Raw genomic sequence first — 20,835 nt, 5'->3', positions numbered from 1 at the left:
GTTTTGATCTTGTGCACTTGCGAGTTAAAACATACAAATTATTATCTATAAATTTATGTAGTATTTGGCTTGTGCATTATACTACTGTTGTACCAAATACTACCTAAATTAATAGATAATAATTGGTATGTTTTAATTTGCAAGTGTACAAGATCAAAACAGTAGTATAGTGCAGCAAGTACGAGATCGTTCCCATGGAGATTGTTGATTTCACTTAGAATTAATTAATTATCAACTTTGTCACGAAATTGATATTATGAAAATAAATAAAGATAAAGATAAAGATAAAGGTAGGGCTTTGATATCTACAACTAATCATGCTCAAATAATATAACAATATGTCAATGCTTTAATTATATTATGAATACCTAATGTTTGCCAACCTAAGGGTATGGGTGTTTACTCCTTAAGCTATTGATCTCCCTAAGCAATGAATTCGGCATGGGTGTCTACTCTAATTCTTTTCTTTCTTAAAGGATTTAGCATGGGTGTCTACTAAGTTGTTCTTTAAGAATGCATAAATCTATGAAAATCGACAAACACATGAGGCCTAGGACATGGGTGTCTACTCCCGGTTCCCCATGTTGATTAATCCAAGAACTCAGTGTGAGATTCTTTTGTTACTCTATTAAACCAATGACTCAATCATCCAAATTGTTTTAAAGAACTAATTCATACCCCATGCATATAATGGCCAAACACATACATATGAGAAATTTAATAAAACATAAATTAATCAAGTTAAGCATCACAATATGATTATCACAAAGGCGCCAATATTGAAATATTAAATAAACATAATTAGGGTTTCAATCTAGCCCTATTAGAGAGTTAGTTACACATAATTAAAATGAAACTAAAAGAAAAGGAAAAGAAAGAACCAAAAACGACTCCTTGAAGTAGCCTCTAATTCCTCTCTCCAAAGTTGTCTCCTTGATTGTGTATTGAATTGTGAGGCTTAGAGGTCTATTTATAGGGCTTAGGAGAGTCCTATAAGCCCTAGTAATCCTAGGAAATTCAGAGATTTAAGTCTTAGTCCAATTAGGATAAAGAAAACCTAAGTCCAAATCGGAATAGGATTCGTCCAAAATTGTATTCCTATTTTACGGGGTGATTTTGGCATAGCAGCAGTCCGAATTAGGAAAATATTATTTCACAATGATTTATAATTATGAGTCATCTTTCCAATTCCGCTTGAATCACCTCAATCGGATATCTAAGCTGAAAGTTATGATTAAAATACCGAGATGTGTGCAGAATCTAAATTTAAATCCAATCCGATTTTGACTCAAATTTGAGAAATTTCGATTTAATCATTTCATTTATTTGATTAAACTTAACCACATCATATATGTCCTCTATTATGATTGGTTAAGCTTAACCATATCTTCTAGGTCTTTCCAATTTGCCCTTTAAGCTTGGAACTTTTCTGGAAACGCTTTCTTTTCTTCTATTACCTACAAAAACACAGAAAACACAAAAAGAAAATAAAATAGCACAAACTAACAAAACTAAGTAATTAACAAATACAAGTTAATTGCTAAAATATGAATATTTTTGGCACTTATCAGCCCCTCACTCTTATACCCCATCAACCCTAAACCTAAGAAACAAGAGAGATTTTAGAGTGAGAATGAGATTTTGAAGTTGCTTTGCCATGTTCAAGGTAAACCCCTCTATACTAAGTTGGTTTTTCTGTTGTTCTTAGGAATTTTTTTCATGCTTCTTACAAAGTTTTAAAGTACCATGATAAGTTTATGCTAATATTCTCATTGAAAAGCAAAAAATGTTTTCAAGTGTTTTAAAACACCTATTGTTTTTCCTAAGTTTTCATGTTGTTATGGTTTATTATGTCTTTATGTACCTATTAAGAGCCTAGGGTGAGATTTGTTACACGCTGGTTCGGACATAGGAGCCTTGCATGCATTTTAACATTCTGATCGAACGTTCACTACACTGTGATTGAACGTTTGACCTAGACTCCGAATGTTCAACCCTAAGCCCGAACATTCAAACAGTGTCCTTAATGGGTAAATTAGGGCTTTGTGACCTTTTATCCAATTTGCCTCTCGGTTAGAACTCTATGTGTTTACAATAGGTTCTCTAGTACTATGTGTAACGCTAGACTATGTTTCGTTATAGCAGGAATTCGAGATGTTTGAGGATTTGAGTGAGCATACGAGGTAAGTAAATACTTGTAATGCCCAATAAACTATTACATGGATTTATTATGATTAAATAGATAATTATGGGTTAGTGTGTTAAAATAATATAAGATTTCTATTTCTTATACTATGGTCTTTGAGTAAAGCCCAAATAAAATGAGAGATTAAACTACTCATGCTTGGCCCAAGTATGAATTTCTATTTTATGGCCCATTATTCCAAAAATTCATTTAAACTAGAAGGACATTTTTTGAATTTTTGCACATTCCCCTTACCCACTCACTTGGCTCACGTGAGCCACACCATGTGGTCTTTCTTGCACATTCTAATTCTAGCATCTTCTCACTTGAGGAAAAATCAGCCACCGAAAGTCTCATTTCTCCCTCTTTCTCTTATTTTTCTTCCTCCATGGCTGGAACGTGAACCTTGCAGCCCCATTTCCCCTCTTCTTTCATCATCACGTGAGAGCTATGGTTTGGGTTGTGAGCTTAAAATTGCTCATGGTAATGCAAGAGATGGTTTAGCACCATAAGTCTTCTATTTCTCTAAACTTTTCCTTTTTCTCCACATGAACTTGTGGTTAATTTTTGTGGGTTTTTGAACTCGAAATCTTCCCTAATAGGAGCTGTACAGGGCAGCAACTAAATGGGTTTTTCTCATTCTCATCATCTCTCTCTTTCATGTATACTCTAGGTTTTGCTTGTGTTTGTTCCAAATTAACTCTCTCATCATCCTTGAGTGTTAGGTAACATTTATAAACGTTGGAACATCAAATCTACCGATTGAATTAAGGTAATTTCGTAAACTCTAAATTCTCTCTAAGTTAGGTCAATTTTGGGTATAAGGCTAAATTCCTAAAATTAATTTGGGGCTTTTGATGTTTAAACACTAAGGTTATGGTTTGGATGGGTTAAATACAAATAAGGTAAATAACCATAAGTACCCATGGATTCCATGGACAATAGGCATACATGGGGTTTAGGTTCTCTGAACAATATGTGGTATAAATTGGAGATTGTTAGTTATAAACCTTAGAGTTTCTCTATGGGTTAACTTAAATACTTAATGGGTTGTAAAAGTAAACCGTTAATTTTAATGGTTAGTTATGGAGGTATGATACTTTAAGAGAAATTTGACATTATGTAACACTCTGTGGAAATCAATTAACTGGTAATTGATCTCATGGTTCGTCTCCCGGCCCTATCCTTCTCAGGACAAGACTCAGGAATCTTAACCTCTCCTAAACGAGAGAATACAACAAAAGACTTTAACTACAACAATAAGAAAGTAACAACTATATACCACAATCAAGATAACCAGAGTAAAGATAAAAATCATAACATAGATAGATCTCCCAAATGTGCCGGTCAAAGATCGATCATCAAATATAGGTTACAAACTAAGATAATTTTTGAAAATAAGATAACAAAATCAACACCTAATTTTAGGTAGTGAAAGCATGATCATTATCTCTATTATCTTCCCATGGGGTTCCTCCATCGTCCTACATGGACTTCAGCCAAACCAGGTCCATATCCTCAAAAATGACTTGGATCAAGTCTTGGGCCACCACTATTATTCTGTCCGAAGTCATCATCTTCTATTATAGCTAAACCACGCAATTTATACGTAATGGAGGGGAAAAATAAAAGGGGTAAGCCCAGAGACTTAGTGAGTAATAATGCACATAATACCCATGCCATTTAGTGATGAACTCTATTTAGTAAATATGCAACATTTTAAGTATGACAGTTATCCATGAATGCAATATATATATAATACGCGCTATAATCATGAGAATCAGTTATAGTTCAACTGTATGGTCTACCCGAAATATTACCCATTCTCAGTACCGAGGGACTTGTAATACAACGCCGGTGCCCCGACCATTGTATGCTATCATCCATAATACTAGTAGCCCAACCAAGTCCAACCTCAGGTGGCCCATGCTATTAAAGATGTACGTCCTATAGTGACCCACCCGTTAAGGCTGCGCCAGTCATGAAATAACCATTGGATCCAAGACCTATATATATCACATCCTTACACACATTTGACCATAGAGTTAACATGTATAGTAAGCCTATGGCCGTTATCCCCCACATACCGGTGTACCATGTCATACATTGTAAGTAGTCTTGTCTGTATTTTACATGCATGCTTTTACAAGTCTCATCGTTCCATTATCTTGTTAAGTAGCACATTTTCACAAATGATAGATTTCATAATGTAGCAAAATGTATTTCATGAGAGTTGTAAATATGCATGTTTGGTATACAAAATAGTCGTGCAATGCGGGAAAAGAAATGGCGAGCATTATGTGAGTTTGTACTCACCCGGGTCGTATAAATCCTCCGAAAAGTCCTTCAAGGGGTTTGGGTCCTCCAAATCTGTGGAAAACCTACTATTACTCTTAAGTCCAAGCTAAAACAAACCTAGAACATAAAATAGGGGTTATAGAATGTCGGGCCAAGATGATGCTCTCCTGAAGCGCTTCTGGGTGAGCGCTCAGACCATATGTTGAGCGTTCAGCCAGAGAGGTTCAGGTAGAACCTTATTTGGTCCAATGCCATCCCAAGCAGTCCTAGCAAGTTCTAAGGCTACAAAAAGGGTTTCTAACACTTCTTATCCCAAAACACATCATCATGCGTAAGGAAATACGTTCAACAAGAAAGAAATGCTCGGGTTCGGCTCGGCTCGTGCTCGACTCGAATATTAAATGAAGCGTTTCGTGAACACGAATCCTGGTTCGAATATTAAACGAAGCTAGCTCGGCTCGACTCGGCTAAGCTCGTGAGCAGCTTGTATAAGGCTCAAATTGGTTGTTATTCACATAATTCCTCATATTAATATTAAAAATTGATGATTTTTTTTTTTCCTAGGAGCATTGATGTGGTATTTTTGTGACCAAAAATATCAATAATAAAAATAACCACTCGCAATAGGACGAATCTTTGTAGGATACAACTATATTGAGGGTGTCGAACCTCAAGGACTGCAGGGGCTTAATTATCAAAATTTAAAACATTAAAGTTAACTTAATTAAAAAGGAGATTTGATTTGATTTGCTTAAAAACTAAAGTGCATGAAAATAAAAAGAGTAAATATATGAGAGAGAGAGAGAGAGTAGGGTATTGATTTCACCACAATCCGCACATCAATGGTTAACCATATTTAATTCTAGCAATTCATTCTATGCATGTTATAATTTAAACAAGAAAACATAAGAAAATAATTTCATACAATCAACAGAATTGCATAACTCATCTTCGGTTGGCACGGATCGTCTACCTAAATTACACTAAACTAGGGTGTAGTACGATCCGTCTTTCCTAGGTATGGTCTATCTAACCCTATTGATTGCATGCCAATTAAGAACCATTGTATAACCATGATTCTTATAATCACTGAAAATAAGAATGATTTGAGTCAATAATAGTAAAATAATTTCTAAGACAAGATAAGAATTTTACTAATATTGAATTGGAATTAAAGAACAATTGCATTCAATATGAAGAACATAAATAAATTGTAGCAATCCTCAGAGTTATACAATCAACATGCATAAATAGAAAAACTAGAAATTAAATACAATCAAATCATTGTGCTTGGAAAGGGTTACATCAATACCCCACAATTGGGTTTAGCCGCTCATGATCTTCTAAGCTTCACAGTCAATTTATTGAAATTTAAACTCTAGAAAGTGGTGTGTCTGTTTACAATGTTTAGAACCCTACTTATAGGGTTTAGGAGAGTCCTAGAAACCCTAGAAATTCTCAGAAAACCGGAGGTCAATCTCCCAGTCAAATTGGGAGACTGAAAACCAAATCCATGCTGGAAAAGGATTGCTGCCGTGCAGTACACGCCCGAGTGTGCTCAATTCGAGGTCTTGTCCGCTCGAGCTTAACTGTTGTGCGCACGAGCGCAGGCATGTACTCGATCCCTGGCCGCAGACGTTCGAGCACAGGTGCGCTCAATCTCAGGAGTGCTGCGCTCGATCCTAAATCCAGAATGCTCAGCTTTTTGCCCTTTTAAGCCCAATTTTTAATGGTTTGTCAAATAAGACATGAAACACAAAAACAAAACAAAATCAAACAAATAACAATACTAAGGAATTAACATATGTAAATTAAGTAGCTTGAATGTGCAACATTCGGCGCTTATCACACCCCCCAACTTACATATTGCTAGTCACTTAGCAATATAAAATAGAAAAAAAAAATGAAAAAAAAAACGAAAAGATAAATCCATCTTTCGTAGGATGTACGGTTGCATTTAGCATATGCAACAAGCCTTTTAAACCCCTAGGAGTTTCCTAGAGAATGAGTGAAGTCTCGTGAGGGTTTTCTAGGAATGATACCCACAAACATTTTGTAACCATGTAGTTCCCAAGAATGCAATATCATGATCATCATGGTTCTCAATCATTAACAGGCTTAATAAAACAAACACCATCTTCACAATATCAGGTAATTACAACTTAGCTTCAATCATGGCAATTATGAGATATTACAGAATTCAACTAGTGTATGTGAACTCAACACATAGTCATGGGATTTCAAAACTAATCTCAATCATGCATAGATCAATACTCAAAATTCATTAGACTTCCCATCAGATAAAACAACCAAGGCAAAAATTTCCTCCCACTTTTTATTTTTATTTTTATTTATTTATTTAATCACTTAGCTCCCTTGCTTGTTTGTCCTTATAAAATGTTATATATTCCCTCTCCTTTTACTTATTTCCCAGTATTTGGTGCGATCAACAATCATGGAGAAACCGAAAACATTTTCGATTAATTAAGGAAACCTCCTTTTAAGCAGTACAAAATGATATAAATATATATAATTTTTTTTCCGAAAACCATTTTTGAGTTTGACCTTCTCCTTGTTGCACACAATCTTTCGCTCCACTCATTTTCTGGCTCCGCCGAGGATAGATTGGACTAATGCACTAAAGGAGACGACGCCGTGTTGAATATGCGCCTATTTAAATTCAATTGAGGGTAAAATCAATCCTATAATACGTGATTCAAAAATGTATGAGTCTCATTACTTAATCTTAACAAAAAAAGCATGTGTTCATCAATTATTATAACGACATATTCTTTTAACTCAGTTTACAAGTTACTTGATTAAATAGGTTTTTAACTTTATTCCGTTTTTTCACTACAAAAACATTTAGGAAAAAATGTATTCAAAGGACATATTTTACTCTCAATATGAATGCATGCTTGTTTGTTCTTATAAAATGTTATATATTCCCTCTCCTTTTTCAATTTCCGCTCCTTCTGCACTCCTTATTCTATGGTATAAAGTATCTAACTGATTTTATTAATTGGTACACGCCGCATCTATAATGAATTTAATATTTTCCTCAGACCAAGACCAACCATTTGCATGGAGAAAAAAAGAAATAATGAAATAGAAAATCAAGAGAGATTATTTGGTGCATGTGGTTCTATTTATACCAATATCATAGTCATGACTGCATTATTTTGATTACGAGAATATCATATAATCTCATTGAAAAGAAGAAAAAAAAAAAAAAAAAAAACAATTAATTTACTAATGACCAAAGCAAATGGTTGATTGAATCAATTTCTATACGTTTATTTGTTTCTTAGATAACTCCGCCGATGGATATACAAATATAATTTGTGGGGTTTCAGATCACACTCATTCTCATCCAGAGAGAAAAGAAAAAAACACATAGAGTTACTGAAAGGTAGGTATATCAACTTTTGTTTTAGAGATGTAGTTCTCAATGAATTTGTTTGAGAACTCCGTTGGCGGCTGCACAGAAACCCTGAAGCGTACGTAATTCATTTCCAAGAGCTGGAGAGAGTCTAAATTTCTGCAGCTGAGTGCTGCACTGCCGGGCAGCATTGAGAGCAACTAACATCTGGTTGCTAGCCACCGCATAACGTGCATTCTGAAAGCTCTTGAGTGCACCCGTTATCTGGTCATCCCCAGAACGAAGCTTCAACGCACAATCAATGTACGAATTCTTCATGGCCTTGTTTGTGGCATTGACCACAAATTTATCCACGAGACCCGTCACGGTTATTGACTCGAGGCTAGCACAATCGAGGGATGTTCTTCCGAGGGCTTTGACATCCTCATGGGAGCTTCGGCTGTACATGTTGTAGCACTTGTGGCAATACACGGGGTCTCCAGTTTTGCTGCACACGTTGTTTATTAGTGCTGCATTTCCACTCACAAATGCAATGAGGCCAACAAGCATGGCCACAACAACGAGAACAAATTTCCAAGGGGAAGCCATTTGAGAATATATAGATGTGTTTAATGCAAATTAATTAAGAACAAGTACAATGAATCAACTCAAGGATGTTATTATGAGCCATGAACTTGCCATTTTATAGCTTACAAGGCTCCTTGAAGTCCCTCAATAAAGGGTGGAAGTAGGCTATAATTAGGCCATTTGGTATTGCTACATGGGTTGCTCGCCTATTCAGGCCATTTTTGCCTTTTATTTTCTATTATTCTCAAAACAAAAATATTAACAAATAACCTAAAAACACTCACAAAAACGCTTCTTTTATTTTCTGTTCTGAGGAAAAAAAACTTTAACAAACGGTCTTTCGCGTTTAATTGATTAGCAGCTCCTTTTTCTAACCACTGAGAAATTGCCTAAAATTTATTTTCTTCTAGCAACAAATAAGGACCTCAATTTTATATATGAGTTTCGACTTCGTGGCAAAACGACATTTTGTCAAATTTTTCATTTAGGCTACGTTTCTTTCCGAATAATACATATTTTTTTTTGTTAGAAAATGTTTTTAGTGAAACCCTTTTTTGGCAGTTTGTTCGTACAGAAAATCAACTACAGTGGGTTACGGCTGACGACCTACTATAGTTGATTTCAGCCAGTTCCGTCGGAAAATTTTGGCACCCTCCTATGGGGCGGTTGGCGAACTCCGGCGGTGGATTCTTGCGAATGTCAACAGCAAAGTCTAGCGAACTTCAGCGATGGATTCCGGCGAACTCTATAAGCGACCGATGACCACCGTCGAACGATTCTCGCAACTTCTGGTAAACTTCTGCAGTGGCAGAAAATAAACTGCGGTTTAGAAAAAAGGAACCCACTTTATGGAAATTAAAGACAGATTTTCTAGTCAACTGAAAATGCTTCATTTATTTTGACGTAAAACCTTTTACTTATTTCCCAGTATTTGGTGCGATCAACAATCATGGAGAAACCGAAAACATTTTCGATTAATTAAGGAAACCTCCTTTTAAGCAGCACAAAATGATATAAATATATATAATTTTTTTTCCGAAAACCATTTTTGAGTTTGACCTTCTCCTTGTTGCACACAATCTTTCGCTCCACTCATTTTCTGGCTCCGCCGAGGATAGATTGGACTAATGCACTAAAGGAGACGACGCCGTGTTGAATATGCGCCTATTTAAATTCAATTGAGGGTAAAATCAATCCTATAATACGTGATTCAAAAATGTATGAGTCTCATTACTTAATCTTAACAAAAAAAGCATGTGTTCATCAATTATTATAACGACATATTCTTTTAACTCAGTTTACAAGTTACTTATTAAATAGGTTTTTAACTTTATTCCGTTTTTTCACTACAAAAACATTTAGGAAAAAATGTATTCAAAGGACATATTTTACTCTCAATATGAATGCATGCTTGTTTGTTCTTATAAAATGTTATATATTCCCTCTCCTTTTTCAATTTCCGCTCCTTCTGCACTCCTTATTCTATGGTATAAAGTATCTAACTGATTTTATTAATTGGTACACGCCGCATCTATAATGAATTTAATATTTTCCTCAGACCAAGACCAACCATTTGCATGGAGAAAAAAAGAAATAATGAAATAGAAAATCAAGAGAGATTATTTGGTGCATGTGGTTCTATTTATACCAATATCATAGTCATGACTGCATTATTTTGATTACGAGAATATCATATAATCTCATTGAAAAGAAGAAAAAAAAAAAAAAAAAAAACAATTAATTTACTAATGACCAAAGCAAATGGTTGATTGAATCAATTTCTATACGTTTATTTGTTTCTTAGATAACTCCGCCGATGGATATACAAATATAATTTGTGGGGTTTCAGATCACACTCATTCTCATCCAGAGAGAAAAGAAAAAAACACATAGAGTTACTGAAAGGTAGGTATATCAACTTTTGTTTTAGAGATGTAGTTCTCAATGAATTTGTTTGAGAACTCCGTTGGCGGCTGCACAGAAACCCTGAAGCGTACGTAATTCATTTCCAAGAGCTGGAGAGAGTCTAAATTTCTGCAGCTGAGTGCTGCACTGCCGGGCAGCATTGAGAGCAACTAACATCTGGTTGCTAGCCACCGCATAACGTGCATTCTGAAAGCTCTTGAGTGCACCCGTTATCTGGTCATCCCCAGAACGAAGCTTCAACGCACAATCAATGTACGAATTCTTCATGGCCTTGTTTGTGGCATTGACCACAAATTTATCCACGAGACCCGTCACGGTTATTGACTCGAGGCTAGCACAATCGAGGGATGTTCTTCCGAGGGCTTTGACATCCTCATGGGAGCTTCGGCTGTACATGTTGTAGCACTTGTGGCAATACACGGGGTCTCCAGTTTTGCTGCACACGTTGTTTATTAGTGCTGCATTTCCACTCACAAATGCAATGAGGCCAACAAGCATGGCCACAACAACGAGAACAAATTTCCAAGGGGAAGCCATTTGAGAATATATAGATGTGTTTAATGCAAATTAATTAAGAACAAGTACAATGAATCAACTCAAGGATGTTATTATGAGCCATGAACTTGCCATTTTATAGCTTACAAGGCTCCTTGAAGTCCCTCAATAAAGGGTGGAAGTAGGCTATAATTAGGCCATTTGGTATTGCTACATGGGTTGCTCGCCTATTCAGGCCATTTTTGCCTTTTATTTTCTATTATTCTCAAAACAAAAATATTAACAAATAACCTAAAAACACTCACAAAAACGCTTCTTTTATTTTCTGTTCTGAGGAAAAAAAAAAAAAAAAACTTTAACAAATGATCTTTCGCGTTTAATTGATTAGCAGCTCCTTTTTCTAACCACTGAGAAATTGCTTAAAAATTTATTTGCTTCTAGCAACAAATAAGGACCTTAATTTTATATATGAGTTTCGACTTCGTGGCAAAACGACATTTTGTCAAATTTTTCATTTAGGCTACGTTTCTTTCCGAATAATACATATTTTTTTTTGTTAGAAAATGTTTTTAGTGAAACCCTTTTTTGGCAGTTTGTTCGTATGGAAAATCAACTATAGTGGGTTACGGCTGACGACCTACGCTAGTTGATTTCAGCTAGTTCCATCGAAAAATTTTGGCACCCTCCTGTGGGGCGGTTGGCGAACTCCGGCGGTGGATTCTTGCGAATGTCAACAGCAAAGTCTAGCGAACTTCAGCTATGGATTCCGGCGAACTCTATAAGCGACCGATGACCACCGTCGAACGATTCTCGCAACTTCTGGTAAACTTCTGCAATGGCAGAAAATAGACTGCGGTTTAGAAAAAAGGAACCCACTTTATGGAAATTAAAGATAGATTTTCTAGTCAACTGAAAATGCTTCATTTATTTTGACGTAAAACCTTTTACTTATTTCCCAGTATTTGGTGCGATCAACAATCATGGAGAAACCGAAAACATTTTCGATTAATTAAGGAAACCTCCTTTTAAGCAGCACAAAATGATATAAATATATATAATTTTTTTTTTCTGAAAACCATTTTTGAGTTTGACCTTCTCCTTGTTGCACACAATCTTTCGTTCCACTCATTTTCTAGCTCCGCCGAGGATAGATTGGACTAATGCACTAAAGGAGACGACGTCGTGTTGAATATGCGCCTATTTAAATTCAATTGAGGGTAAAATCAATCCTATAATACGTGATTCAAAAATGTATGAGTCTCATTACTTAATCTTAACAAAAAAAGCATGTGTTCATCAATTATTATAACGACATATTCTTTTAACTCTGTTTACAAGTTACTTGATTAAATAGGTTTTTAACTTTATTCCGTTTTTTCACTACAAAAACATTTAGGAAAAAATGTATTCAAATGACATATTTTACTCTCAATATGAATGCATGCTTGTTTGTTCTTATAAAATGTTATATATTCCCTCTCCTTTTTCAATTTCCGTTCCTTCTGCACTCCTTATTCTATGGTATAAAGTATCCAATTGATTTTATTAATTGGTACACGCCGCATCTATAATGAATTTAATATTTTCCTTAGACCAAGACCAACCATTTGCATGGAGAAAAAAAAAATAATGAATCTTGTCTAAAATTAATTCCCAAAGTGAAATAAAACAAAAGATTGGATTTAAATTGATAATGATAAAATGGTAGGGCTTTGGTATCCACCACTAATTATATTTAGCTAATATATCAATATGCCAATGTTTTAATCATGTTATGAATATCTAATGTTTGTCAACCTAAGGGCATTGGTGTCTACTCCTTAAGCTATTGATTTCCCTAAGCGACAATTTAGGCATGGGTGTCTACTCTAATTCTTTTCTTTCTTAAAGGATTTAGCGTGTGATAAACGCTAAAATATTCATATTCTCAGCCCTTATCTTACATGTTTTAATCCTTTGATTTTGGTTAATTAGGCAATTTTACTTCCTTTTCGTGTTTTTGATGTTTTTACAGGCTTTTGGAAGAAAGTGAAGTAAAACTGGGTGATTTAGGCTCAAAAGGAGAATATGGGAAAATTGGAGCTCCCTGGTACTGCGATCAATCGCAGGGTACCTACGATCAAGCGCAATACCAGAGAAGATGCTACATGAGCCAGGCCAGGAGCGATCGAGGGCAGGCAAAAGAAGGATCGATCACAGACCTGCGATCGAGCGCACACAGGCTGCGATAGAGCACACCCGTGCGCAGGAGGCATTCCAAGTGGCGGCTATAATGTCCCTATTTCCATATTAGTGTTTTTCAAACTCCAAATTGTAATAGGACTAAAACCCTGCGCAATCCCTAGGGTTTACTACTTTTCCAAGGACTTCTAAAGCCTATAAATAGACTCCTAAGCCTTTAGAATAGGTAGGCTTGGAGAAGGGAGAAGAATAGGAGCTCTCAAGTTCAAGTCTCGGGTTTATTCTTTCATTTCTTTTCTTTTATGAAGATGTTTAACATCAACTCTATGTGTAGCTAATTTACTTAATAGGGCTAGATTGAAGCCCTAGTTATGTTAAATTAATATTTCAATATTGGCACCTTGTGATGATCATGTTGTGCTATTTAACTTGATTATTACATGCTTGCATGAATTCCTCATATGTGTATGCCTGATCAACATGTGCATGTGGTATGGACTTGTTAGTTAGATCAATTTGGATGGCCGAGTCCTGGGTTTAACTTAAGTAACAAAAGAATCCACACTGCGATTCTTGGGTTAATCAACATAGGGAACCGGGAGTAGACATGCCCTAGGCCCTGTGTGTTTGTCGATTTCCATAGAACATATGCTTTTCTAAAAAACAACTTAGTATATATCATGCTAAATCGTTTAGGAAAGAAAAGAGTTTAAGTATACACCCCTGCCTAACTCGTTGCTTAGGGAAATCAATAGCTTAAGGAGTTTGAGTTTAACCATTAGGTTGGCAAACATTAAATATGCATAACTTGATCAAAGCATTGGCATATTGAAATACTAGTTTAATATAATTAGTGGTGGATATCAAAGCCCTACCCTTTGTTATCATCACATCAATAATCAATCTTTATTTTGCTTTTGCTTAAGGAATTTATTTTTAAACATAAATTCAGCAATCCTCCTGGGAATGATCCTGTACTTGCACCCTATACTACCATGTTGACCTTGTGCACTTACAGGTAAAACGTATAATTATTTACCTATTAATTTAGCTAGATTTTTGCACAATAGAGTGGGTGTCTACTAAGTTGTTCTTTAAGAAAGCATAAAACTGTGGAAATTGACAAACACATGAGGCCTAGGGCATGGGTGTCTACTTCCAGTTCCCTATGTTGATTAACCCAAGAATCCTCTGTCGATATCTTTTGTTACTTATGTTAAACCCAGGACTTGATCATCCAAATTGATTTAACTAACTAGTCCATACCACATGCTCAATAAGCTTTCTGATTGACCCATGTATCGAGCGTTAGGTAAATGACTCCCAAACCAGATGGTTTTAGGGCATTAGGTGTAAAGACACCCCTAAGGACTTACTAACTCGGGTCAAAAAGGCTACAAAGCTAATCTACTTTTTGTTCTCTTTTTTTTTTTTTTTTTGAAATTTATGCCAAGGTCATTTTCCCAATAAGTTGCCCAACTACATTCCGAATATTAAAACCAGACATTATTGATTCTAGATTTTATGCCCCACATACTACATGCTAGTGTGCTTGTGAAAATCAAATTGAAACAAGTAATATTTCATGCTGCCAATGAAAGTAACACAATTGTAATTCCTTAATCAAGTGATCATGTGTTTGTCATATTAAGCCCATCAATGAATTTCAAATCACAACAGGAAAATTAATTGCATGCTCAGAACTAACATGTATGCCCACAGAGCCTTGTGTTCTAATTCTACAGGGAGGTGACACACCTTGCCATATACCAGCCTATAGGGAGACATTCCAATGGGGGTTTTGTAAGCTGTGCGGTAGGCCCATAATGCATCATTGAGGCGCAAGGACCAATTCTTTCGGTCTGGCCTAACCGTCTTCTCCAGAATATGCTTAATCTCCCGGTTAGAAACTTCCACTTTGCCACTTGTTTGAGGATGGTAAGGAGTGGCTACCTTATGTGTGATAGAGTACTTGAGAAGCAAGGCTTTGAAAAAACGATTGCAAAAGTGTCTACCTCCATCACTGATGATGGCCCGAAGAGTACCAAATCTGTTGAAAATGTTGGCTTGGAGGAACTTCACCATAACCTTGTGATCATTGGTTTTTGTGGCAATAGCTTCTACCCACTTAGAAACATAATCCACTCATACCAAAATGTACTCAAACCCACAAGATGGTGGGAAGGGTCCCATGAAGTCGATACCCTAGACATCAAAAATCTCAACAATGAGGATGGGGTTCAATGGCATCATGTCCCTCCGAGACATAGTTCCCAGGAGTTGACATCTCTCATATGCTCGGCAGAAGTCATGGGCATCTTTGAACAAGGTAGGCCACGTGAATCCGTATTGTAGAACCTTGGATGCTGTCTTCTTGGCACTGAAATGTCCTCTACAAGCGAGAGAGTGACTGAATGTGAGAATACTGGAAAATTCACTCTCAGGGACACAGCGTCGGATGATCTGATTAGCACAATACTTGAACAACTCCGGATCTTCCCAAAAATAGAAGCGAACTTGCTTGAAGAAGCGGTCCTTATCTTGCTTAGACCAATGAGAAGGAATCCATCCTGTAGCTAGATAATTGACAATATCGGCATACCATGGCGGATTTCGCGGAGTGATTTCAAATAGTTGCTCATCTGGGAAAGAGTCATGAACAACACCCGGCTGGGTTGTCTCCAATAAAAGTCGTGACAGATGGTCAGCAACAACATTCTCAGTGCCCTTCTTATCCCAAATCTCAATATCAAATTCTTGTAGAAGTAGTATCCAGCGAATCAATCATGGCTTTGTTTCCTTCTTGGCCAGCAAATGTCGCAAAGCAGCATGATCAGAAAATATGATAACTTTTGATCCCAAAAGATATGAGCGGAACTTATCCAGGGCAAAGACCACGGCTAGCAATTCTTTCACGGTAGTTGTGTAATTAACTTGAGCATCCATGAGAGTCTTGCTAGCATAGTAGATGACATGAGGAAGCTTGCCTACCCGTTGTCCTAAAACTACACCCACAGCATAGTCAGACGCATCACACATGATTTCAAAGGGCAAAGACCAGTCAGGGGGCTGCATGATGGGGGCAAAAGATAACAGAGACCGGAGCTTCTGGAATGCCTCGTGACATGCTTCATCAAAGTGAAAAGGGGTGTCCTTAGTAAGCAAGTTACATAGGGGACTTGCAATACTAAAGTCCTTGATGAAACGGCGATAGAAACCGGCATGCCCTAGGAAAAAACGGATCTGCTTCACTGAAGTGGGCGGTGGTAGATTTTCAATTAGCTCAACTTTAGCCTGGTCCACCTCAATACCTCTTTTGGACACTATATGGCCCAAAACTATACCTTCCTACACCATGAAATGGCTCTTCTCCCAACTTAGAATTAGGTTAGTTTCTTTGCAATGTTGAAGTACAAGTGAAAGATTATGGAGACAGTTATCAAATGAAGATCCAAAAACAGAAAAGTCATCCATAAATACCTCCAAAAATTTCTCCACCATGTCGAAGAAGATAAACATCATACATCTTTGGAATGTGGCAGGTGCATTGCATAAGCCGAAGGGCATGTGTCGATAAGCAAAGGTGCCAAATGCACATGTGAATGTTGTCTTCTCTTGGTCTTGGGGATCAACTGCAACCTGATTATACCCGGAATAGCCGTCTAAGAAGCAATAATAGCTTTGGCCAGCATGACGCTCCAAAATTTGATCAATGAATGGGAGCAGGAAGTGATCCTTCTGGGTATGGGAATTAAGCTTTCGGTAGTCGATCCAGACACGCCATCCCGTGGTTGTGCGCTATGGAACCAACTCTCCAGCAAAATTCTCCACGACGGTGATGCCGAATTTCTTTGGAACGACTTGAGTGGGGCTCACCCATTTGTTATCTAAGATAGGGTAGATGATGCCTGCATCAAGTAACTTGACTACCACTTTCATGTTGGGATTCAACCGGCGCTGTGCCTCACGGGAGGGTCGAGCATCTTCTTCCAAATGGATCCGGTGCATACAGATAGAGGGGTCGATGCCTTTCAAATCTGCCACGGTCCATCCAATGGCCTTTTTGTACTTCTTTAACACTGCGAGCAGACTGTCTTCTTGGTCCTTTTGTAGGTAGGAAGCAATGATAACCGGCAGAGTGTTGCTAGATCCAAAAAATGCATACTTGAGCTTTGCTGGCAGGGGCTTCAACTCAAGCCTCGGTGGAGACAGTAGAGAAGGAACAGGAGGAGTGCTCGATGTCACAGGTAGGGGCTCCTTTACTACTCTCCATGGGTGAAAATCTACACTAGCGGCTGTTTCTAGCAAATTATGGACCTCTTTAATGTACTGGTCGGTGTTGAATTCTTCAAAGTCAAAGTAATTCAGGCAGGCTTCCACTGGATCCTTTGTCAGGAGACTAGGTAGTGAATCTTCTACATATTCTTCAATGCTGTCCAAAAAGAAACACTCATCCTGATCAGGAGCATGCTGAAATGCAGTAAAGATATTCAACCGAACCTTCATATTGCCAAATGAGATCTCCATGACTTCAGTTCGACAATTGATACATGCATTCGCTGTGGCTAAGAAAGGACGCCCAAGGATGACAGGAACCAGCTTCTCAGGATTGCGCACAAGCTCGGTGTCAAGCACTATAAAGTCGACTGCAAAGAAAAATTTATCCACCTAGATGATTACATCTTCCACAATCCCTCTAGGCTTCTTAATTGAATGATCAGCTAGTTGCAGAATCACTGTGGTGGGCTTCAGCTCCCCTAGGCTGAGCTGCTGATATACTGAATATGGAAGTAAATTCACACCAGCTCCCAGATCTAAGAGTGCCTTATCAATCACCCTTTTTTCCGATGATGCATGAAATTATAGGAGCCCCAGGGTCCTTGAACTTCGAAGGAGTGTTGTGCCTAATCAGGAACTCACTTGCTCAGTTAGAAGGACTTTCTTGGGGATGTTATTTCTGGTCTTCCTCTTTTGAGTACACAAGTCTTTAAGGAACTTGGCTTAGGCAGGCACTTGTGCGATGGCGTCAAGAAGAGGAAGGTTGATTTTGACCTGTTTGAACATCTCCATCATTCCTTGTATTTTCTCTCCTTGTTTCCCAAAGTGGGACGGTGCCTTGAGACGTTCTGGGAAGGGAGCCCGTGGCTCATATGGAATCTCTGTAGTGGGAGCTACTGATGACGAAGCCTCATTGCTCACTTGCTTGCATTTATCATTCTGTAGATTCCGTGCAACCTCCATGTGCTCATCCTTCTTTTCCTCCACATAATTGTCAACTATTCTTTCACTTCTCAAGGTTGTGATGGCTTGAACTTGCTGATGGTATGAAGTGCCCTCATCTACCATGTAGTGCCCCTTAGGATTTACCACCGGCTGACTCGGGAGCTTTCCTTCGTCCCTTCTATTGAGGGTGTTGGCAAGTTGTCCGACTTGAGCTTCGAGCTTGGCAATGGTTTGGGAGTGTGAGTTTACTATTTTCCCCCTGAGATTTGACTGTCTGCTTTATCTCGCCCGCCAGCTCACTCATCATTTTGAGCACCCAATCCTCAAAATTAGAATCTGCGGCCTGGTATTGCTGCTGTGAAGGCCGGTAAGTGGAATGGGGTTGATAGGGCTGCCTGTTGGATTGAGCTTGATTGTGTGGCCCTGGGGCTGAGTTGCCCGAATTTGAATTCTTCCATGAGAAATTTGGATGCTTTCTCCACCCGGGGTTGTAGGAATTGGAGTACGGATCATTACCCGGTCTAGAGAAAGCTGCATTAACCTGCTCATTAGCAATATTAGTATAATTTCCAGTAACAAGGCAATTATTTACATGATGCATAGGACTGGAACAAAATGAACATGGTTTAGGTAGTGTGTGTGTGTGTGTGAGCAGCATTAGGAGCAAAACCAGCAATCATCCATTGGTCTAGCTTCTTGGTGATAGCCTCAACTACTTGGTTAACCATATTTGGGGAATGACCTGCTTCATACAAACTCTCTGTCTTGACTGCTTTAGGTGATGGTGCCCTTCGTCTGGTGGAGACCTGTTGAAGAGAATTGTTACTAAAATTTTCAAACATAGCTCATGCTTCATCTTCACTTTTTAACATGAAAGTTCCCCCATATGATACATCCACCATTTTTTTCTATTGGACTCGGTTAGGCCATCATAAAAACACTGCACTAGCTGCCATTTTGGAACAACATGGTGTGGGCATGATCTAAGCAAGCTCTGTAACCTATCCCAAGTCTCATGGAAATCTTCTCCCTCATTTTGAGAGAAGGTAGTGATGGCTCTCCTATTGTCATTGGTCATTCCTATGGGGTAGTACTTCTTAAGAAATTCTTGTTGTAATTGAGCCCAAGAAGTGATAGAGTTGGGTGTTAAGGATTGGAACCAATGTTTGGCTTTTTCCTTGAGGGAGAAAGGAAAAAGACGCATCCTTAGGGCATCCTCAGTGAATCCGTTCATTTTAGTGGTATCACAAATTGCTTCGAAATCACTGAGAAAGTCATAAGGATTTTCAGTGCTAAGCCCTAGGAATGAAGGTAAACTTCGTATAGTGCTAGGCTTAATTTCATAATGGGTTGCCGTAATTTCCGGCAGCCGAAGACATGTGGGAGTAGTGTAAGTGGTAGGAAGATAATGATCTTGCAAAGCTATGTGGTTACCGTCTCCCGTGGTCTCAGTGGAACGCTCTTCTAGCAAATTAGGGGTCCTTTGAGATCTAATTTGTCTAAGAATGCTTTCAATTTCAAGGTCGCAAGAAATTAATGGAAAAGACAAAGAAAAACTATGCTAAAACAGAAAAGTAAAACTCACAAACAGCCCTTAGATGCACTTAGGGTTCTAGATGCAGGTTGCCGCAAGTGCGCTTGATCGCACGGCAAGGTGCGCTCGAGCGTACTGCCGCAAATGGGTGCGAGCACAGGAAAAGAGGGCTCGAGCGCTGCGGACTTGGTTCTTGCTGGAATGTGTCTGTGCGCTCGATTGCACTCGACCGGCGCTCGATCGCAGTCACAGAGAGGGCAGCTACGGACCTGTTTGCAATTTCTTAAATAAAATAAAAATAAAACACAAAATAGAATTACAGTTAGTAACTTGAAGCAGAAAAATAAATTATTAAGCTAAAATCAATCCTTAAATTTAGATAATGAAACGTTAAGCAGTCCCTGGCAATGGCTCCAAAAATTGATGTGGTATATTTGTGACCAAAAATATCAATAATAAAAATAACCACTCGCAATAGGACGAATCTTTGTAGGATACAACTATATTGAGGGTATCGAACCTCAAGGACTGCAGGGGTTTAATTATCAAAATTTAAAAGATTAAAGTTAACTTAATTAAAAAGGAGATTTGATTTGACTTGCTTAAAAACTAAAGTGCATGAAAATAAAAAGAGTAAATATATGAGAGAGAGAGAGAGAGAGTAGGGTATTGATTTCACCACAATCCGCACATCAATGGTTAACAATATTTAATTCTAGCAATTCATTCTATGCATGTGATAATTTAAACAAGAAAACAAAAGAAAATAACTTCATACAATCAACGGAATAGCATAACCCATCTTCGGTTGGCACGGATCGTCTACCTAAATTACACTAAACTACGATGTAGTACGATCTGTCTTTCCTAGGTATGGTCTATCTAACCCTATTGATTACATGCCAATTAAGAACCATTGTATAACCATCATTCTTATAATCACAGAAAATAAGAATGATTTGAGTCAATAATAGTAAAATAATTTCTAAGACAAGATAATAATTTTACTAATATTGAATTGGAATTAAAGAACAATTGCATTTA

The 20,835-nt window shown here is 37.7% G+C and overlaps 2 protein-coding genes and 1 non-coding gene across 3 annotated transcripts; 1 reads left to right on the top strand and 2 right to left on the bottom strand.

The window, feature by feature from the left end:
- Positions 1 to 7,931: 7,931 nt before the first annotated feature.
- Positions 7,932 to 8,453, bottom strand: LOC132162308 (uncharacterized). Its single transcript, XM_059572557.1, has one exon. It carries the CDS (start codon positions 8,451 to 8,453, stop codon positions 7,932 to 7,934), a length of 522 nt encoding a protein of 173 aa, XP_059428540.1.
- Positions 8,454 to 10,373: 1,920 nt separating this feature from the next.
- Positions 10,374 to 10,895, bottom strand: LOC132162307 (uncharacterized). The gene has a single exon (XM_059572556.1). It carries the CDS (start codon positions 10,893 to 10,895, stop codon positions 10,374 to 10,376), a length of 522 nt encoding a protein of 173 aa, XP_059428539.1.
- Positions 10,896 to 19,219: 8,324 nt separating this feature from the next.
- LOC132162683 (small nucleolar RNA R71) lies at positions 19,220 to 19,325 on the top strand. The gene has a single exon (XR_009438261.1). It is a non-coding gene; the product is annotated as a small nucleolar RNA R71 (small nucleolar RNA).
- The last annotated feature ends 1,510 nt before the right edge of the window (positions 19,326 to 20,835 follow it).

This window comes from Corylus avellana, chromosome ca9 (assembly GCF_901000735.1).
Source record: "Corylus avellana chromosome ca9, CavTom2PMs-1.0".
NCBI lineage: Eukaryota > Viridiplantae > Streptophyta > Magnoliopsida > Fagales > Betulaceae > Corylus > Corylus avellana.
The sequence above is the reverse complement of the archived record's forward strand: the minus strand, read 5'-3'. Positions and strand labels throughout refer to the sequence as shown.

Bases quoted from the DNA above. Each gene is read 5' to 3' on its own strand.
- LOC132162307 (XM_059572556.1), bottom strand. From the start codon at position 10,895: ATGGCTTCCCCTTGGAAATTTGTTCTCGTTGTTGTGGCCATGCTTGTT.
- LOC132162308 (XM_059572557.1), bottom strand. From the start codon at position 8,453: ATGGCTTCCCCTTGGAAATTTGTTCTCGTTGTTGTGGCCATGCTTGTT.